The following is a 23,374-nucleotide window of genomic DNA, read 5'->3' on the forward strand; positions in this document are numbered from 1 at the left end:
ATAAGACATTATGTTTAGGCCTATTATATTTTTAAAACTACATTCTTAATCTAGTCCCCAAGGCGTTGTCAAGAAATAAATACTGTCAATCTTCTAAAATGTCTGTTCACACAGTACAATACACCAAACGTAGGAATTTTACTTTTTCATGTTAAAAATACCAAAAAATACAACAAAGAATTTGTGAAAAATCTACCTACACTTGTTTGATATTACATCAGCTTACTTAACACTTACCAGCAGCATATTCCATGACAATAACAATCGACTTCTCTCCGAGGAAGTGATCATAGTATGCAATGATGTTTGGGTGGTCAAGTTTAGAATGTACCTTTGCTTCAGACAGGGACTGTTGTTTCTCTTCTCTGGTCATCTGTTCAACAGGTATCTCTTTGATAATCACTTGCTTTCTGTCTGAAAGCCGTTGACATAAGTGAACCGAGCTGAAAATGATAAAGACCACATAAAAAGGACAAGTAAGTCTAGCAACACAAGAGTTCAAAATTAAGAACTAACCATGTTATGTAATTCTCTTCTGGGAAGAAAAACAGATGTAGAAAGTTATGAAAATTGATAAATGTAGTTTGCAGACACTTAAGTGCCTTTTTAGGTGCAACATAAAGGCTCATACAATGCTTTTGAGTTTTTAAAGAATAATCTTTTAACTTGTGGCACTATCACACCTTGACCAAGTTGAGATCTAATTACAGTTCAAACCCTTTTGACTGATATATTTATGAAAATTCTACCTACATTTGTTTGATATTACATCAGTTTACTTGTAGAATTATTCTAGCCCTGCCTAAAATAATTTCAATTTGAAAGTAGGCTGGTAGAGATCCTGAGAGTAATAAAAGGGAATCAGGTATACATGCACCATACATCTAGTATTGCTGCTGTACAAAAATATAGCCAATAAAATGGGGAGAAAAAAGTCTCAGCTTAATTTACTCTAATCCTGTTAAAATAACTTTAAGTACCTCAGTTACAGAAAATAGTTTTGTTAGTTTTTAAGTTCAGTTCTTAGAAAGAAATAAGAAACCACACCATGGGCTTTCTTGGAATACTCCCATTTCCCCATACAAGATTATTAGCATTGATTCATTGGATCCTGTGATTCCTGCCCTGAAAATAGTTTTGTTAGTTTTTAAGTTCAGTTCTTAGGAAGAAATAAGAAACCACACCATGGGCTTTCTTGGAATACTCCCATTTCCCCATACAAGATTATTAGCATTGATTCATTGGATCCTGTGATTCCTGCCCTGAAAAAGTGCCTTGTCAAGTAAAGTTAATAATCAAAACCAAATGTTTAAACTAAGTTCAAGTTAATAGTTTAGTCTGAAGTCACAGAAAAACCTACTGGGGAAGAGACATAAGGCCACTCACAAACAGATAAACCTATTGGCAGAGAGAGGAAGTCACTAACAAGCAGAAAAATCTACTGGTATAGAAACAGAAAGGCACTGGCAAACAGACAAATATATCTTGCCCTCTAAATCAAGAAGCAGGAAACCAAAGTGAGAATAGATGAGTGCTGAAGAGATACTTTTGTTTACAAATGTACAAGAGACTCCCTCTAGGCCCTCATCACACAAGAACAGTAACAAAATATCTAAAATAAGAAAACAAATCCAATAAGGCATCGTGACCAAGTAAACTCCAGAAACAAAAACCAAAGTTAATAGGGTCACTGCAAAAGAAACTTAGGCCAAGGTGGAGAACAGACTGGCATCAGGATCAGAATGCAACATACACAAACAGCAATGAAGATAAGCAATAAAAGGATGGGGACAATAATGGCAACAAAGAAAAACAGACAAACCAAAAGAAGAGATTTTAGAGATTGAAGCTTAAAGAAAGACAAATAACAACCAAATGCCACATAATAATATTTTGGAGATCTGGAGAGACAATGTAGCTGAGGTTGGGTATAAAACTGAAAGAAAAAATATCAGGGCCTAAGGGAAAAGAAAATAGAAAAAGGAGGAGGCTTCCACAGCAGTGTAGCCTGAGGTTTACTTCAGACCCCTGGAGAAAGAATCTTACACATCCATGTAATTAAAGCAGTAAGAACAAAAGTGAGATTATCTGTTATTTGTTTAAAAAAAGAAAAAGAAAGAACCAGAAGTAAAATAATATGATTGAATGTAAACAGTGAAAGCAGCTAGTGAATCTATCCACCATCAACTCTTTACCAACAAACAGTCACATTATAATACCCCCACAGCTGAAGGGGAAAACATGTTTGGTAACAGGATTCAACCTTATGACCGAAAGATTGCAAGCAGAATGCCCTAAGAACCAGGTTACACCACTCCCAGTTTATGGTCAATCTAATTTTCAAGTTAGCCCAAGTTTCTGACACTGCAGTGACAAATGTTTTGCATTAATAATATCAGGTCAAGTAAAGTAATTCTCAAGAAGCCAAAAGCAACATCCCAAGACAAGTTCAAAAGTAATTATCTTTTTACACAAAGCACTAGTATTATCATTAGTTCAGCTTCATTTAAAGAGTTCTATGCACAGTTTGATCTCTGTATCTAAGAAACGAAATTAACTTAATGGAAAGAATTCAGAAGCACTAGAACAATTCCAGTGATGACAAGGTTAAGTTTTGTTTGTTTCAAATGTTTGCATAAAGCTACACTAGTAGAGCTGGACAATTAACCCAATTACCTGTTAGTAATGATTCGTGTCACAAATTAATCAAAATTGGTGTTTCCAGTTACTAGATTTTGAAATATTCAAACCATCCAACTAATAAAATATTGCTATCATGATTTCTATTATTATTTTCAATTAATTCAAGGTTATTTAGTTTAAAGTGTCATGACTCAAAAACTAATCAACTCCTTAAAATTAGAAGTTTCAATTATTCCAAGTCTCCTGTGAGAACCACAGATTAGTTGAATGTAATCAGTTAACCAGCTTCATGATTAACAGCTTTCACTAATCATCCATTTCTGTACACAGTACTTGTCTGGGCTAACCACCCATAATTTGGAACTAAGATATTAAAAGGAGGGAAGTTAAACCAATAACACACACAGCTAACTCTTGGACTACCATAATAGAACTTTGTGACTTTACATTCATTCTTGTAATGAAGCTTCAAAGTGTAATGAAATTTTGAAGAAATAGAACACAATCTGTAGACCCTTGGATTCACAGCCTAGAACACTAACCATTACACCAATGACAGCCCTTGGTTCAAGAGAATATATGAGTAAGTAGATTTTATAGAAGTTTGTAATATTATGTAGGGGATAAAAGAATGAATGCTTGTGGTTTCTTTGTTGAAGACAACAGGATGAGAGAACATAAGATGAAAACCTAAAAGACAGATCATATTCTCATTCATACAGTTTTATCTTTTTGATAACATAAATGGCTTATGGAATGAGTTACTATCAATGGCAGTCAGTGCTAGATTTAGAGTATAACCCATGCAGTTGCATATGGATCCTTATAGGGTCTACTTGTGGTAGAATGTAAAATCCCATATATACCATATAAAATCTGAAAGCTGTACTGCATGACGAATAAATGAAAATGAAGTTTTTGCTCAAGTTTTTCATGAAAATCTGTGACATGAACTGGGACTGAGTTGGCAAGGAATGACCCACAACTAGTCAATGGCACAGTGTCTAACACCAAGGAATAAGATATAATTAGACCCCCCAAAAAAAAAAAAAAATCCATATCAACCACACCCATCCTTTACACTCTTACCTTCTAATTTCTAACCTCCTACAACAACCCCACCTACTACTACCATGGTATCATATCACACCATACTGTCACAATTATCTGGTATTTGAAAGGCATTGAGACTTAGTTATATAGAAATGGCTCCACCACTAAAACTAGGGACATTTTAGATTAGTTTAAAAACCAAATTTGCAATTTTCTGATAACTAAGTTGGTGATATTAAGTTTTTACTTTTCCCAAGGGTGAGCTTACAATGACAGCTTTAAATATAAAAAGAGTAAACAGTCCATTGCTGTCTAGATAAAGATAAAGGCAAGAACATTAATCACAAAGTAACTCAACACACAAATAATTGTTATTGTGACATTACAAGTTGTAAGCGTATTCTATAACTAAAGTACATAAATTTTACTATTTAAGATTTAAACAAAAATCACAAATGTTTTCACTAGTATTTTAGAGTATGCACACGGTAGAAAATTTAAATGGGTTCTTCATGCCTATTTGAAGTCGAGTGCCGCAGCAGTAACAGTGCCTTCTTCGTGTCGAATAATGCCTCACTATATGATTTTTAATCGAAACGTTGTCCCATTATACAAAGTGTAGTCTATTAAAGACGAAGATCTGGTACTTACTAAATTAATAACTGTAAACTTAATAATAATATTAACTGATCTACTATTACGTTTTGAATTAAAAATCTAAAAACAACCGTGCAACTTACCCAAACGCTCCTCTCCCTACAACCCTGATATGCTCAAACTTATCTCCGATATTCTCCATCATTGTATTTTTTAAAAAATGTTGTTCAAATATGTTAAAACATAATTTTCAACGTACCCAAACTACCACAAACACAAAATTAACTTAAAGCTTAAAAATAAATGACGAGCCCGCCCATGAAATGTGTCTTATTTAGCGCTAAATATTTGTAAGCACAACGCCCTCTTTACTTTATCACAATTACTGCAATCTGAATTAACTCTGACATGAAGACTTCTTTTCTTTTGTTGGTGGTGGTGTCATGCTAAAAAATATGTTATTTTTCTTTAACCCTCAGTTTTTGTCCTGATTTTTTGGCAATACTTCTGTTAATTGCTTACTGATAGCCACCTATGTTTATATTATTATAAGCATAGAACTCCCACAAATTTGTGCAGAACCTCCGTGATTATACATACGAGTCAATAATTTACGTATGTTACGCATGCTTCTCATCAAGTTATAATGTTTATACAAAATAAAAGAAATAATGGATTTATGTCGTCTATTGCGAGTAACGATTTGTTTCTCTGCAGTATAGTGGCAACGCATGCACAAACACGAGCACAAAAGGTTTAAAAGTATCTTTCTCAGAATTTTATTTGTAGATAAGCACAAAGCTACATAATGGGCTATTTATTGTCAAGCACTCGTATCTAAATTAATTTGTAGAGTTATAGGTCTATATAGCCGTTTGTTGAGGTGGTCAAGGAAGAACAACGGAATAAAATTACAAGCTCAAATATCCGAATAACGACATTTACTTGAAATCCATAATAACCAACGTGAAATAAAACCTTTTTATTTTTAAAATATAAATATGAAAGTTTCATTCGAAATAGCTAGGTTTCACAGGAATTGTTACGACTAAATACTTGTGTTTGTTGTGGGTTAAACACTGGTTTACAAGTATTTTAAATAAAACATTTCATCGTGACAAATTGTAGTACATTTTTCTAGAAAATATTTGTGTACGTGTGTTTTCTTACAGCAAAGCACCCCTTGGGCTATCTGCTGTATCCACTTAGTGGAATCGAACGCCTGCTTTTAGCGTTATAAACCCGTACACCTACTGCTGTCGTAGCGGCGACAGGAAAATTGTTATAAATTGATTCAAATATTTTCATATACAAGAAAGAGAAGGCAGAGTAATATTGTTAGAGAGCTAACACTCTCAAGAACTCTTTTTATATACAAGACCTAATTTTTTGTTTTGGTCAAGAAACGAGTTCAAACGACATTCAACATTTTCAATAAATATTTTCCTTATACTTATGTGAAGTTAAAAAATGATGATTTTACTTAAAACTACAAAATTAATGTCATTCACATGAAAGTAAAAATATTTAAAGTAAACAAAATAACATAATAACTAACTCAAATAATCGAGTTTGCGCGTTTCTATTTCTTTTTTCCTTCATCGAATTATTTTCAACAGAGATTTAGATCAATATTAAAGACCAGCACTTTATAATTTCAAAAGGGTCTAATTTCCTAAGGAAATCTTTTTTTCTGTATGTTACAACAAACAAATTAATTCAATATATTCGTCATAAGACTATTTTACGTTTATCTTTTTGTTTTTGACATTACATTACCAATCCCACTCTTATGTGCAACTAATGAGCGTTCTAAATGTTAGTTTTTAATTACTATAACACGTTTATAGTAATATTTGTTTCTTCCTGTACTTGTTTTATGATTTCACCATAGGTTGTAAGTAATGAATTTGTATCTTTGCAACAAGTTACACTAGAAGTACAAAAGTAAAAACCAAATCAATTTCAATCACAAAAAGAAATTTCTATTTTAAAAATCTATTTTTATTAAAATTTGTTTGTTTGGAGATGCTAAATATTTATGTAAAGATTTAAAATGATTAATTCAAATTTACACTTTGTTTTTTGTGTAAAGCAGTATGTCATTAGAGAATATTACCTCAACTGTTATTTTTGCATCAAATATTAAAACATCGTGTCTATATACATTTCACAATGAGCCTATTATGGTTCAGTAAATCAAATGTGTACAGTCCAATGGTTCAAATTTAATTTTGAGAAATATACATTTAGAATTTATTTTGTGCTGATGAAAAGAGCTTTCAATAAAATGTACAAGTTTATTCTATACAAGAAAATCATTTATGTTACTGAAAGTTTTGTATTCAAAATGTCTGTAAACCAACGACTTTCTAAACCCAGCTACTCCTATGGCAGTGCAACGTTCAAGAATAAAATGGCTTCCATTCATTGTACAGCTTGCATGTTCCATAGCGTTTAGAACATTCCAAGTGCACATTTACAGGCTTTGTTTACCATTCTAGTACAGTCTGGTATTTATTCTTTTACCACAAACTCTCACTAAGTTAAGCATTCAGAGTACAATAACTAATTTATAACAAATACTCTATAATACAGTGGTATACTTGTAGTTTGACCTAGACCCATGCATGTGGCATATTTTTCACGTTTGAGTGGAACATCTACTTACTTTTAAATTTGAATTAATTTTCATCTGTACTTCTATATTCTAATGCCCTTGATTATTGTTTGTTGAACATATGCACAAAGCTATTTGAAGGCTATCTTTCCATTGCCCATCACTGATTTCAATATGACTGGCCAGAGAAAAAGCAGTTAGTCAACATTACACAACACCAACTTTTGGGCACTTTCACCAAAAAATTAGAATTGACCACCTTATAACTCCTCTGTAGCTGAAGAGGCAAGCTTGTTCAATACCGTTTTTATCATCTCTCAACCCAAACACACACTAAGTTGAACACCCTTACCACAGTCCAGCTAGAAAAGGCTATAAAACGTATTAAAATGAAACAGAACAGCATCCTAAAATACAAGTTCATATCAAACATTTCTAAAATTTGCTTGATTTAAGAGTGCAAAATACTCTAAGTTACCCAACTCATTGGATGATAAACAATGTACGATTGTTTAGTCACAAGATTTTGAAAGCATGAACTGAACATACATCTAACTTTGAGTAGAGTTGAAATGAAAAGTATCTTTGGACAAGAAATGAAATATACAGATTTCTTTTTATCTAAATATATTTTAATAACTTAGAAATAAGTACAAAGATAAATGTGGATACATGGAAATAGAAGAACTTGAATGATTATAAATTGATTTTTCATTAAAACATAAATCAAAATTATCTAAACACGTTCTGTAAAAACACTATTCTTAAAGGGTAAAACTAACTCGCTACTCAAATGTGGTGATTTACCACAATGCATTACAAGTTTCACAAAACTGAATCTATGCAAGTGATACTAAAAATAAGTTAATACAAAAAACAAACTTGTCAGTTTCACTAACTCATTAACAACACAAATGCTATACCTTCTAAATACTGTACGTGTATTTACAAGTTTAACACAAAATACAAGTTTTTATAAACCATCACTTTTCTTCATACAAGCTAATCAGCCATAAGGAAAAATGACAATTGAGTATTGACTAAAGCACTTCATTTTCAACATGAAAGCACAGGTGGCATTACTACTCACTTAAATGCAAGTGCTAATTTTATTATGACATAAGCAATATGAACCAAGATCCCATAATTCTTTGAAATTTGAGCAAATGTAATTCAGGTCTTTTCTGTGCCTAGTTCCAAGGATGCATTACAAATGTACAGTTAAGGCAAAGGTAAACAAACTTTTGATATATGGATCTTTGTTGTAAAGTAAGTGACAAACATCACATAACAATACCAAAGACAGGATGTTTTTTCCTGAACATAAACTGATACACTTTGGTTAAACTAGGTAATACTTAACATTCAAATCCTTTGATATATTTTAAGGAGAGAAGAACAAGAAATTAAAATGCAATATTGAAAACAAAGCATTAAGATATATTACAACTTTTCCATTTGTATGTTCAAAGAAAATAATAACCTATTAAGTTGATATCTATAACAAAAACAGTTATGTATAAATAATAATAAGAAGAAAGTATTCAAACATGATTGGTGGAGTCTGCTCATCCAGTAGTCTCAACTAGTTGGTAATTCTGTCTCAGAAATTTCTCAAGGGATCATAAACCACTAGAGAAAATCTGATTTCTAATACAAATCCACTGATACAATAGAAGATAGGTATTATAACCTCTTAACATCTGTTATCAGTGAGGACTGAGGTTGGCAGTTACAACAACAGGTTTTGGTGGGGTAGTTTTTCCCTTGACAGAGTGGCTAGATCCATTTTCTCCACACCCAAGAAAGTTACACCCTGCTGGTTCAATAAGACTTTCCTGAAACAAATGTATCAATAATGTTATTAGTATTGAAAATAAAATTTCATAAACTACAATAGAAAATTAAAAACAAGATCAACTCTGTTTCACACAGTTCTCCAATAAAAATAAGAAAATACAATCTTTATCAACATAAAATAAGAGGTTTCAAAGAATATTCAAAATAATCAACACTTGTTTTTAGGTTTTAAGTTTCATTTTCTGAACTTAAATGAAGGTGCATTGTATTCACTGTAAATTACCCATGATTTTGTGTTGTATACAATCCACACCAAAAAAAATAACTGAGTTTAGAATGAAATAATTAGGAAAAGTGGAAACTTAGTTTACAAATGTGTAGAAATTAAATACACATTTCTTAATACTAACCACTCTTAACATCCATCATAAAACTGCTTAAGTAAAAGCATTAGAAGAAATCAGCAGTTTAAACCTAACCCTTATGGAAGGATTCCTGAAACTGTGCTTTCATTTAGTTCACAAAATAATTCCTTTTACTGTAGCATGCTGTGAAAGGAAGTCACAAAAAAATCACTGTACAAATGATTCTGATCTCTGATTGAAACAAAAATTTACACACCAAACAAATACTTTCAAACTGACCTTGTAGGTGCTTGTTTCTATAGACTGCCTTAAGAGGAATTTATTGGTGGATTAATCAGTTAGCTCAGTTGGTAGAGTGCTTATAGGTTTATGTTTTATAACAAAACTTAGCAGTACTTTAATAACTAACATCTGAAGAAACAAGTTTGTAATTTAGTTGAAGTTTTATTACTCAACTATTTAGTTAAAAGATATTAAATGTAAATGCTTTAAGACTCTTGAAACGTTTTGTTAGTTTGGGAATTTGTTAAAGAATGTGTTATATAGGGAAAATTGTGAACAGTTATACCCAGCTTTGAGCTGACAGACTAGATGAAAGGCAGGTAGTCAACAACACTGACTGACTATTATTCTTATAAAATAAATAAGAAAAAGTCAAATATTAACAGAAAATGATTGTTGCTGCAATAAAAATTAAACAAACAAGTAAAATTATACAAGTTGGATAGATGTTGAAATAATTCCATTTCTACTGTGGTTTGATTTGTGATTTATATAGTTAAATGATTTTTTTTTAGCTGTTTATTCTGAATGTCATACAAATACACAAGGGCTATCTGTGCTCGCCATCCCTAATTTAACAGTAAAAGACTAGAGGGAAGGCAGCTAGTCATCACCACCCACCAAGAACTCTTGGACTACTCTTTTACCAATAAATAGTGGGATTAACCATCACATTATAATGCTCTCACTGTTGAAAGGGTCTTCATGTCTGGAGTGACAGAGGTTGGAACCTGTAACCCTCAGATTATGAATCAAGCCCCCTAATCACATGGTGTTAATGCATGCATTACAGAATATAACAAACTAAAATTATGAAAAGAGTTCAGATATTTATGAAAGCCAGAGTGAGTTAAAATTATGATTTGAAATCATATTTGGATAGATTTCATACAGAGAGTTCCAGAAACAATTTTGACACATTTTACAGTTATGTAATAAAAAGATTTGATATCTTTATTAACAAACATTTTCTAGAGAGCCACTTTTTTTGTCCACACCCTGCAGTGTAAACAGATTACAGAAAACAAGTGTCCCATGCTTAAAATCGCACAAACTTGACATTCTAATTAATTAAATGTCCAATAACATCCAATAGACAGTTCTGAGTGAGTAAGCTTTAGAAAGTTTTGTTATTATATTAAAAAAAGTATATCTCTATAATAATATCACAAGTAATTAACCCTCTCAATACAGGAAGTAAAAGCCTAACAGTCAATTTGGGATCAAAAGGTCAGCTTAATCTGCTGAACCTGAAGCATTCATTAGTATCATAATTAATTAATGGCATAAAAATAAATCAGCTACAAAAATAATATTTTCAGTTATTACAGTTTTTCATTATTTCAAGTGTCAAAGTAATTGAATTTTGTCTTCATTATTTTTGATAAATTCAAAGTTGTTCAGTTGGAGTTACAAAAATAATGAACTGATTGAAGTTCTATTTCCAATTATTAATCATTCAAATTAAGCCTGATATGAGGATAACTGACTTGTTGAAAGTAATGAATATAAGAGCTTGAGGTTTAACCATCAAAGTTTCACTCAAATCTACATGTAGGGTGACAGGGATTTTCCAATATTGTTTTGGAGAGTGCACTGAAAAAGGATTTATTTAAGGAAATAACCTTATAAAAAATAATTTAAACTAAATCCTAACAAAATTGTGAAATCTGTGTCTGTAAAATTAAAATATGTAATTAGTTCAGAACTCTAATGGTAAAAGTTTTGTTTCTTGTTGGGTTTCTACCTTTGGAACTGAACGTTTTTGTTGTCTGATTTGATCAGAAACTGAGACTGGCCGTCTATGTTCGTACTGTCGACGATGCATGCTATCAACATGTACTAGAAACCAAGTATTTGGAAACAGGTCTTCCACTTTACCAGTAGGAGTATATGGAGCTAAGACAAAATGAAAAAGTCATAAGCTACAACAAATACTCACAAACATACATGCATCTAGTGATAATAGGCTGTAGCAAATACACATACATAACAAGTCAGAATAATTATATTTAAGTGCAAACAACCTAGACAAAGTTACTTTATAATAAACTAGCTGGAGTCATGGATGAATGTTATGTAAATTCATAATTAATAAAAAAGTTCTTACAACATAAAAACTTGCTTCATTTACAACATAGTTAAAAAAAACAACAACTAAAAACTACAAAACAAAATGTGAAACTGCAAATTTTCATGCATCTCCACATGGACACAACAAAACCTTCAGGCCAAACCTGGTGAAGATCCATTGTGCTATAGACTTAATGAAATTCAATTATAATAACAGTAAATCAGAACAATTAAATTCTGAAATACATCTAATACAAAATTAAGTTATTTTAAGAGTAACACTAAATTTCAGTTAAAAAGAATTGTTTATTTATCCAATTTTGGGCAAAACTACACAGGGGCTATCTGTACTAGCCATCTATAATTTATGCAATAGAACAGAGGACAGCTAGTCAACATTACACACAACTCCATCTACCATACAAAGCACAAGTTATAGAATGTCAAATACAAACTATTGTACATACCTTGATGATGAGTGTCTTCTCTAATCTTTAAAATAGAAGTGAATTCAGCAGGACTCACTCTCTTCCTTAGTTCCAGATGGGACAGTTGTTCTTTTAAAGACATGTGCAAGTTGTCTACCATGTCAGCATCTGTGGTTACCTGGAGGGAAAACATGCTAGAAGCTAATCCTGACCCGTACGAGAACATTCCAATTCGTTTTCCAAGAACATCGGCAGGCAAGGAGCTGAGCAAATAGTAACAAATATTCTCAGGTTGCTTTAAAAAATAGTTTTGTAGAAAGATAGTTAATGAAGCTAAACAGGTTTAATTACAAGCTAGTATTTTAAAAACGAATTCTAGATTTTTTTTTATAATAAAATTACAAAAAGGTTGTACAAAACATGTCAGAGTTAACGAGCAAAAGAATTTAGTTTTACTATTACATGAATAAAAAACAACTTCACAATTAAACCTTCAACACACATTATTAGTAAGTGTACAGAATTTCTCCAATGCCTGAACTACATCACCATCCACGTTACATGTTAAAAATCAACTCCCTAGCAATTTCATTTGTAAAATTTAAAATATTTTCTTCTTTGGCTTTTTTAATGCTTATTGTTAAAATAACAACTGTAATAAATGGGTAACTAAGTAAAAAATTAGAATTTAAAAACAATGAAAAAGTGTTTTTATAAAAATATTCAAATATATAAAAAAACAAATTTTTCTAGTATTATTAAAAATACTGTTTTACCAGTCATAATATTCCTACAGGATATTTATTTTAGGTACATACATGAAAAATGAAAAAAATATATCCTGTAGGAACTGGTTAGCTGAATGAATTATCTTTATTAACCTTATAATGATATCAGTAAATAAAAAGGTTTACTAGTATCATGTATAATTATTTGGTAAAATATTTTAAGATATATACAGAAAATGTTAGTTGTAAAAAACTGTCTAAAATTACAGTTATTTATTTATTTATTTATTTATTTATTTAGAGTAAGGGTTAAAATATAGCTAATTTGTTTTTCTTTACAGCAAAAATTAAAATGTCCTTATTTCATCCAAACATAAATTTACTAAAAAACATAACATGTGTTACGAGACAAACCTTGCTATGTATGAAACAAGGCATCCGTAAAGGCATGGTGTGTACATGTTCCCTACACGATTTGCAAGCTGGAGCCCTGGTTTAGTCTTTTTTTCAAACAATGGTTTACTAAATTCTACAAATGCCTTTTCCACATCTTTATCAAAATATGTCTCTTCTAGCTTCAGGTGACTGGATAAGAAACAAACACAATCTTGTCATAAAATTGAATAGTACTAAATAACCTTGAAACCTAAACATTGACAAATATTAAAGACTTAAAGGGATTGAATATTTGAAACTATATTTTACTGATGTACCCAAAAATACCTGAATGCTTCCATAGATTTGTACTTTTCAACATCAACTCGTCTTAAACAATCATTAAGAACAAGTCTTGCAAGGGACTTTTGAACCAGTTTGCAATAAGGAGCATGGAAGAGAACAATGTCAAGGTCATCAAGTGTGAACTCTTTTTGGACTCCTGAAAATAGTAGACAATAAGAATTTTGATAGACATGAAATGTGACAATAGTGAGCTTTCATTAGTTATGTAAATGTAGGAATCCAAGTATGTTTATTTCTAAGATGAGGAGGGGTCATTGTATTAAAACTTCACTTACTACTAAAACAAAATCACATGAAGAAAATACAAAAACAAAAAAAACAGATAAGAAAATTGCCTCTTTTTTTAATTAAATAAATTTAATTCTTTACTGTCCAAAAGAAATAAACCTATAAATAGTCCCCATTTTTCCTATATTCAAATAATTCTAGTAGCACTACTTTCTACATTAAGAAAATAGAGAACTAGAAAAACAAATGAAACATTTTGGTTTCATTCAAGGACATAAAAGAAAACAAATCTAAGTTACTACCTGGAAGAGGGGAAAAAAAAAATTGTATACATGCCGAGATTAACAATGTTCATAAAACTAGCAAAAGTAAACATTTCACATGGCATTCATTTTGTGGGATTTAAGTGGAAAATAGAATAAATAATGTGAATCATTTACGGAAAACACTGTGATTCAATCACTAATTGCCAAGTGTAGTGCAACCAAGTTGTTATCTCTGGTCAGTTTCATAAAGGTGAAGTACAAATAGAGAAATCCCACACAATGTTTGTTTGCTATAACAGCATGGTTGCTGATGAAAATTTTAGAAACTGCAGAATATGACCAGTAGATATTGTAAAGAATTACAAACAAGGAATGCATTTGACATTAATAACAACTTTACTTAACATAAGACATTTGTTTTTCTTATTTCATCAATTTTTGCATTAAAAATATAAAAATAAGGTCCACATTCTCCACTATATGTTCATAGCAGCTATCCAGTGTCAGATATACTTATGTTCATGAAATAACTTACATTAACATGAATACTTATGTTGACCTTTAAACAAGTACAGAATCCATAATGAAACCCCTTCCTTCAGCTGCTTGCCTCTTCCCCCCCCATTTTATTTGGTTAATCAATGAGTTTGCCTCTATCAGACATCTTTCTTACAGAATATGGTATAATTGAGTAGGTTTAGGAAGACCCCAGGGTTTAGTTCCATCACATTATGATAGAATTAATGCAAAACACTTTAGCTGGTTATTTTTAATTCCAGTATAAACAGCCCTGTGGGACTGATAACAGATTTGTACCCCAGAGGTACGTATTGTGTTAATAAGAAACAGTTTTGTTTTGTTACCTTTCTTAAGAATAGCCTTTCTGCAAAATAATTGATAACATTGGTCCAGAGCTTGAAAGTAACATTGGATGGACAACTTCCCATCAACTCTAGGATATTCTGAGAGTAAATCTGGCTTGTAAAAGTCATATACATGTGCCATGTGTGTAGCTCGCAATCCTAAAAAATAAAGAAATAAATCTGGTCATGTCATGAAAAGTTAAAATCATAGGAAATTAACTTCACAAGTTTTAGAAATGCAAATTGCACAGTAAAATTAGTTTAAAAATTCAGGAAAATATGTTGTAGGTTACATACTACATCAAGTTACCAGGAAATACACATAATTGCTTAAAAACATAATGCAGCTTAAAATATTAAGATAAAGTGGTTGTAAGTATGAATTGGCCAATCTTACAAGACAAAATACACAATGTCTAGCTAAAAACCAACATTATCATGAGTAAAGCATACACTACAAGCATGTATCTTCATGAGAATGGGCATTTAATTGTACATATATTTTATACCTCTAACAATATAGATAATCGTAGGGGAACTTCTCATGCATCCACTATCTAAGTAAATGTAGACATTCTACTGGATGTACATGTTTTTCTAAACAAGTAGTGAATCTAGAAGAACAGAGCCATGAAGTGACTACCATTTTTTTTCTGGTTATAACAAAGACAAGATGGTAAAACAAAGTAGCAAGTCCTAGTAGTAATGAATTTAATATGTGGTAAGTTGTATTATATATGTTCTGGTACATATTTAACAGCTGCATAAAAGATTTAAAGGATCACACTCGTTACTTCAGACTTGTACCTCGTTCAACAATTAGAGTAGCACCTGGTCCCACCAGCATTGCAATAGCTCCAGCGCCTCCCGTTGGACGAGCATTACCACTTGCATAAACAGCAATATCAGCAGCCACGACAAGAGCGTAACGGCCTGAAAATAAAGAAGGTTAACTCATTCGTCAAACACTTCTAATGGTCATACTTAATTCATAAACACTCATAAATACACTAAATAAAGAATTGACATAGAATGTAATAAGTTTTTCTAAAAAACAGTGAACTCTCAGACAAAATACCTCAACAATCTAAGATGCAGTAAGTTGTTCTGGACAATCTACATATTCAGTTACCTTGGTCCTTGCCATCATTCTTATGACTGTACAGGTTAAGAGCCCCAACCATTTTGTTGCAATTCAAGTAAAGTATAACAATTTGTAAGTGCAGATGGAGCATAAAACAGACTCCTTTAGGGATGGTTACATCATACAACTTTTGGATGCAAAGTTTTCCTATTCCATGATTATAAAAGCATAAGGCACAGAACTTTAGCATTTTAATTTTTAAAAATATATCTGTAATGTTAAATAAGAAAGGGAAGATGTAATTTAACTGAAAAAAAATTGGCTACCCAATAAATGGTTATCATTCACACACCAGAGGTGGTGTTAAAACACTGAACATATTGACAGAAATGCTTTATTAGCAAGTGTTTTAATATCCATACCAGCCATCCTGAGATGAATTTTTACTTTGAGTTTCTTGTCATGATGGATATTGCCAGAAATTACACAAATATGTATCAACCTATTACAGCTACAATAAGAACCTTCTTTATAACTGCAAATAAGTGAATTTATACAGATAAAGGTCTTTAAAAAAAAAAAAACTAACATGAGAACCATATTGACAAGCTTCTTCCAAAACATGAAATGAAACAGAACATCACCTGTAAAGCTGTACAAGTAGTACCTAGACAAAGAGTACATCTACTTAAAGTTGTTTAGCAAAGTCTAGCCAATGGTACAATAAATCAAAAATGGTACAGATCATGCTATGCAAGTTTTTCAAGGATCTTACAAGTGGTTGAAGGTTACATCTACATACCTACAGTAATTCTACATGGTATCAGGTCAAGGTATCGGTAACAATGTATCATGAAGTATCATCCTTGCACAGACTGATGAAGACAAAACATTCAATTACATATTACAGTTCAGCAAATGAAATTTATAAAATTTGTTACAGACACAAGAGTTAACTCACGAAAAGCAACTGCAGTTCACTCTTGTAGCTTTCGATTGTTTGAACATGATAGATAGATGGGCTTGACAATAGAAGTGGGACAGTTGCAGACTTAACCTGAAGATGACCTACGAATATAAAAATGTTGTTCTATATTTAATTTAAAAAAGTTTTAATACCCATACCAGCCATCTTGAGATATATTTATACTTCAAGTGGGTTTCTAGTCATCATGAAAAGTGGGATTACACGATGGACTTCAGAAAGCCTTAAAACAGAAATGGGACTACACTGATTTCTGCATTGCACAAAAATAACAAAACAAAAAAAACTCTACAAATACACCACAGAGGAGAAGTATTAGTTGTGGATGGAAACTAAGCCTTGTCTTGTTACTAATACAACTGCATATTTAACAGTAAAAACAAAAATGGGGCTTTTATGAATACCAGGCCAAAACTTATGAAACAGGCAATTTAAAAAGTTGTACCAAAAATTGATAAAATCAGAAACTATCCAAGTCACAAAACATAAGCTCACAACCAACACAAACAGGGCATACAGATAGTACCTCTGTTCAGTTATATGAGCATTATCCATTTTTGTCATGTGGGATACTGAAAGACCATACACTGCTGCTTAAAGATGAGTTTGAAAAACAAAAAATTCTAAAACCATCAGAAGAAAATGAGGTAGAATAATGTAACCAAGAGACATTCTATGCATTAAAAAAAAAAAAAAGGTTTTTATTTTAATTTTCAAAATACATTATAGTTTTTAAATTTATAGAAGTGTACAGGATAACAAACAGTCTTACACATTCAGTGTTCAAACAACAAACTCAACTGAATTTTTTCACCTACAGAAAACAGTTTTCAGATAATTGTTTTCTTTATCAATAGCAAATGAAACAAACAAAAACATGGCCTCCAGAAACATTTAAGGTTAAGTGTTTTGTGTGACAAAATTGTTTTTATCCTTAAAAACTGTCTTATGTTTTACATTGTTTTCTAGTATCTTAAAATACATTTGATGTGGAGGTAAAGAGCCCAACTCACCATCCCATGCACTAGATTCCACCCAGGACAAAGAGTTAAAAAGAGCAGCTGTTCCTCCATAACAGGCATTTGTGGTGTCAATTCCTTCAACGTCTGTGTTTCCAAAATCTTCAAACAGTTGCATCAGTACAGATTTCACACTTTTGGATTTGTCAATAATTGTTTCTGTGCCAACCTCAAGGCGACCAATGTGCTCATAACCAACTTTTGTACGATCCATGAGTCGCTGGACTACGGTCAAACAAAGAGAGTTAATGTCCTCTCTGTCTGAGCAAAAGCCCATCTGTGATTGACCAAGCCCAATAGTATATTTTCCAGAAGAGACTCCATCATGCTCTTCTAATTCTGCTTGGTCAACGTACAAAGACGGGAAATACACCTCAATATCAATTATTCCAACATCATCTGGCCACGTATGGTGTTCTCTTTGTTTGAAACTTGGCATTATAAGCTATTTACCTATAAAAGAAATTGAGAAAGAAAAAACTATCATTAACTTCACATCACATATGCTAACCAAACTATACATCAAATTAATGTGCCATCTACCAGTTCAGTCTTGGGCTTCTTATCTTAAAGACAGTAGACTGACAGAAAGGCTACAAAGATATGAAAAGAAAGAATTCACCAAAATGGTTTTCTTTTGAATAAATGAGTTAAGAGGTGTTTAATATTGGGTTAGCTTCAGATGTAGTAAGCACAGTTAAAGGAGTTTAAGATAAGGCTTAATAAGCATTTCAATGATAATTACTGATTTTCAGTGCTTTATTTTAAAGTTTAGATGATGGGATGGATGGTTTAAATGGACAAACAGGTCCTGTGTTGTCCTTAAGTCATTTGCAAACAGTAAAAATATACAAAACACAACAAACATCCTATTGCAAAATTTATTCAATCCTTTAATAGTTACACTAATAACTTTATATCATTAAAAATCAAAGGTCTTGCACATAATCTGTCTAATCATTTAACTCTAGAACACCACTTACCATCCTAAAGATCCAAGTCTCATGTGATTTCATTATGCGAAGTGTTACTTTCTCTAATAGTTTATGAAAGTCGAGATTTTCTTCAAAAATTTTGCATATTTATACTTATTGACAAATGTTTAAAAAAGTGTACAACTGAAAAGCTGCTTTTGACCTGCACTAATATCTTTCTTTGGTATTTAGTTTTTCTCATGGTTGGTGTCACCAGAGAATTTAAGTTTATTCAAATGAGCTTTCTAGTCACATCAGTTATTTCAGAGTAGAAAAATACCAGAGACTGTCTTTCATGATGATAAGAAACCCACTTCAAATACAAATGGGTCTCAGGACAGCTGGTACGGGTGTGAACACTTACTAATAAAACAGAGAACGGTGTTTTGACCTGAAGATCACCTAAGAAGGTCATCTTCCATTTTATTAGTAAGCCGCCCTGAAATAAAAAGACTCTTTCTTAACAAGAGTGGCTAGATAATGTGAATAACAAATACACCAAACATGTGAAAGTTAACTCAATTTACACAAATTCATTCTCACACCCTTGACCAGATTTCAATTAACCATAGGTTTCTCTCCAATTCATAGCTAAGAGACCAACCATTTAACCATTTGTGCACACAAGCTGAACAAACATGTTCTAAACACAAAGTCCTGTAAACCACTGTTGCCAAATCCCCTTATGTTTAGACAAGGGAAAGTTCACATAGACTCCACAATACATGTCAAACCTTAAAGTGGTTACTAAATAAATGTATCCAAGAATAACATGCAATACTGTTCCAAGAACAGCTCACATTCATTATCATCTTAAAATGAAACTGTCAATAACAAAACAGACAAAATATTGGCTAACTGGGTTACCAGTTTATGTTTGTGTTTTTTTTGTTTATACAAAAAATAAGCAAAATTATTTCAAAACTAAAACAAACCATTTGGTGTTAATAAAAATCAGAAACCTAATTTCAACATTTAATGAGATAAACACAGTTTATAAATATTACTGGTCACTAATTTAATCTAGTTCATATCAAAATGGTTCTTGTTCAAATAAGAATAGTATAAATAATACATCAACTACTAGTACATCTCATATTCCAACCAGCCAACTGATCCCTGATATTGTGAGAAAAGCCTCTCTGGCACTGGATATGGTAGATATAGTATGAATGACGTAGTTTCACTTCCAGATTCTTATAAGAATAGACCAAATAATTAGGCTTACTACCATTCAACAAATAAACAAATATAACAACAAATAAACCACATGCTACACATTCAAAGTAGTTTTAAGCTCCTGAAATAAAAAAAAAAAAAAGAGTGGGTTTACAGGAAAACCCATGAATGGCCAAAAGTTCCTCATTTTTTGTGTATTTCCAAGCTTGGCAAAGGCATGTTCCCTTTAAAAACAAGTTAATTATATTAATATTTAATTATATTTTAATAGTTAGGTATTTATGTAAACAAAATTTCTAGTAAAGAAACACCAACCAAAACTTACTTGCTCACTTTCTCTCTTCTAAAACACATCACAATGAAACAAAAAAGAGCCAGCCCTCTATGGTATAGAAGTCACTAGCCTCAGAAGTGAAGGTCACGTGGCCTGAAGCTACATAACAGGTAATTACAGGTATTCCTGATGTCAGAGACCTCATACAAACTACTTCCTACTAGCAAAAACCTGTTTCTCCATGATGGGGATAAGTCAAAAGGTAAATGTTTGACTTAAAACATTTCAAAATAAACCAAGAGATAAATCATTACAAAATGTTCTTTCAGCCCCAAATTTCGGCAAGAAAGATAAATAACAAATTTGCACAATTTCTTAGTTTAAAGAAAGAAACTGTGTAGGAATACAGTTCAGAATATATTCTTTGTTTCTGTATTACTATTGTGTGATTGTGTGAGAATGTACATCAAAGCTGTTTAAGATAAACAGAAAAGTGTATGTTAATACACTTGTAACTGTTATGTTTATTTCACTATTCCTTACTTTACCAAATTTTCACATTGGGTTAAAAATTGCCATTTCCTTCACCTCAATTATTAGAAATTTCACACTTTTCATTAATCAATAAACAATCAATCACTATTTGTTAGCTAAATTATAGGATCAGTTGTACCATTCAACTCAAACTAAGTTCCTAAAATTGTTGAACAATAAGTTACATTTCATGAGGTCATGATTTAGGCCTTCAAAAAGATAATAAAACAAAATTAAATAGTTTGTTCTAACCATCCAGTTCTCTTCACTCTATACACCTAAATGACATTCTTTCCATTCACTCAAATTTCAAAGATATATCAGTTTTGATGTCTAACTTCGAATCACGAGTTTCAGGAATCACTAACAGCTAGAATACAAGAAATAAACACCATATTTTAGAAAATTTCCAAGTCTTTTTCAAATAAATCAAAATCTTGTTAAATTAAGTGATCATCACACAACTCCTACAACCCATTAGCTTTCTTGTAACCACCCAAACACTAGGAGAGATATGAAACTTATAAAATATTACTCTGAAACCCCCATTTCTTCAACAACAACACAACTGTTACCAAAGTTCCCCACACACATGCACATTTTAACCTATAATTTGTTCACCAAAAACTAAGTGTTCCTAAATCATTCCATATTACTGTGGAATCATAATATTTTAAAATTTACTGGTTCAGCCACTGATTAATTCTTGTGAAGATAAAGATAGTTAACATTTATTTAGAAGGCAACAGTAATATTTTCAGGAGGTTACTCATACTTACAACATTGGTTATACATTCACTGGATATAATGGTTAACTGTGGTGTACGTGTGGCAGGTCCAAGGAGAATGTTTGATATGAAACTGACATGTAAGGAAGACATGGAATGGATAGAGTTTACAGGTTAAAGAAGAACTTAAAAGCTATACTAAGTGTGGACAACAGAGATTAAAGAAGCTAAGTTATTACCCATGTGATGCTAAACTATAAGAAATGAGAGAGATAACCTTAAACATAGCACTAGCTAAACAAGACTGCAATATTATGATTGAGAACTAATAAACTTGGGAAAGGGTTGACAATTCTGATGACCTTTGTGAAACAGCAGGTTACAGGTTCTTTAGTAAAAAAAGAGCATAACAAAAGTAAAAACGGAGGAAAGGAGTGACTTTATGTGCAAGATATGAATAACATCCCACTGAACTTAAGAATATCAAATTTGTGAATGTAGGAAGTGAAAACCACCAGAAAGGGGTGATCAAATTAATGGGAAATCTTACAAAAAAAAAAAAAAGATTTAGACTGTTTACGGGATTGTAAGCGTACACAGAGAAGCAGATGATCCTTGTTATCAGCGACTTTATAACTTCTTCAAAAAATTTCAATAACTACCGTACCAGCTTAACGAAGTTTTCATCAATTGAAAATTTTGCTTTTTACCCGTGTAACTTGACTGCAAAAATATTCGTAACCTTACTGGTATAATTGTGTACCAAAAATAGTAGGCCTACAAAACAATTACTTATTAGTTTAAAAAAAAAAAAGTTATTGCTTACCTAGTGGTACTGGTACAAAGTGGCAGTAGTAGCATTTTAAAGCTTGTTACTGTTAGTTAATTAATCATGTAGTTTTTCTACAATTTCCAGTTGTACAGAAATCTTAAGTTATACATTGTAATCACAATTTACATAGCTTCTTAAACAGTTACTTCTATTAATACACACATTATCTATTATTTAATTATAAACGTTATGCAATATGTAACTATATATGCATACTTAAACTATGTATTAATACTTAATAATTGGATTAAAATAATTTAAAATACACTTACGTGATGAATATACGAAAGGTGGTATGAATTGTGTTCAGTGCATTTATTTCTCACTTTCCGGATCTGACGTAATTACAGCTTGTGAAGCGGAAGATATAGTCGTGCACACGCCCACTTTCAGCAAATGGAAATCCTGCTATGACGTTTAGAGTAAAAAATGGGCAATCATGGATTCCACGAATCATTTCGACATAATTCAAATTTCAAACAAAATCCTTTGATCTCAATAATTATAAATGATTAAAAGTTGCTATAAATTAAACGCTTAAATAACTACATTTAATTATTGTTTAATTTAATTAATATAAATATAGCCTGAGACAATATTGTGGTTGTAAAAGTGTGTATGTGTGTGTTTTCTTATAGCAAAGCCACATCGGACTATTTGCTGGGTTATAAAAGTAATATAGATTTAACCCTTTTTAATTTGAGTATTTATTTCAACTATAATTTTTTTTGTGTTTGCAATAAAGTACAAAGCTACGAAACTGGCTTTCGATACTTTGCAATGAGTTGTACATTACAAAGCGGAAGCGTTTGACTTCGATAAGCTTCTGTCGCACTACAAGTACTGCTACTTCTGTAGGGTTTACTGAACATTTGAGCCCTACAACGTTGGCTGTCCAAATGGAATACCGAGCAATTAGCCGATGCATTTGACGCATTCTTGTTTAGCCGGTATGCAGTATGTGAAAAATTACTGTGCAACTGTTATTGATGTATCCATATCAAACCGTCTAATTTTAAAATCCGTGAAGGCAACTACGTGTGAAAACAATTGTATGTGTGTATATTCACTAAGACTG

General features: G+C 31.7%; 2 protein-coding genes across 4 annotated transcripts in view; both read right to left on the minus strand.

Annotated features, from left to right (window-relative positions):
- Window positions 1-4,658, minus strand: part of LOC143236887 (serine/threonine-protein kinase Nek8-like) — a 38,568-nt gene extending 33,910 nt beyond the window's left edge. For all 3 annotated transcript variants that reach the window (XR_013019785.1, XM_076475543.1, XM_076475542.1), the window contains exons 1-2: window positions 4,437-4,658; window positions 238-443 (exon numbers count right to left, since the gene is read on the minus strand). Coding sequence is in view for 2 of the 3 variants with exons in the window: in XM_076475543.1 (XP_076331658.1) it covers window positions 238-443; window positions 4,437-4,498 (268 nt within the window). In the remaining variant the exon portion in view is untranslated. The remainder of the gene's footprint in view (window positions 1-237; window positions 444-4,436) is intronic.
- Window positions 4,659-7,523: 2,865 nt separating this feature from the next.
- On the minus strand, window positions 7,524-22,710 carry LOC143236888 (hydroxymethylglutaryl-CoA synthase 1-like). Its single transcript, XM_076475544.1, has 10 exons — window positions 22,569-22,710; window positions 17,770-18,228; window positions 15,495-15,620; window positions 14,577-14,846; window positions 14,006-14,020; window positions 13,313-13,463; window positions 13,004-13,174; window positions 11,901-12,124; window positions 11,108-11,259; window positions 7,524-8,751 (listed from the first exon to the last, which is right to left on the minus strand). The coding sequence occupies exons 2-10, from the start codon at window positions 18,212-18,214 to the stop codon at window positions 8,623-8,625; spliced, it is 1,683 nt and encodes a 560-aa protein (XP_076331659.1). The 5' UTR covers window positions 18,215-18,228; window positions 22,569-22,710; the 3' UTR covers window positions 7,524-8,622.
- Between the last annotated feature and the right edge of the window lie 664 nt (window positions 22,711-23,374).

The sequence above is a fragment of the Tachypleus tridentatus genome, chromosome 13, assembly GCF_004210375.1.
Source record: "Tachypleus tridentatus isolate NWPU-2018 chromosome 13, ASM421037v1, whole genome shotgun sequence".
Taxonomy (NCBI): Eukaryota; Metazoa; Arthropoda; class Merostomata; order Xiphosura; family Limulidae; genus Tachypleus; species Tachypleus tridentatus.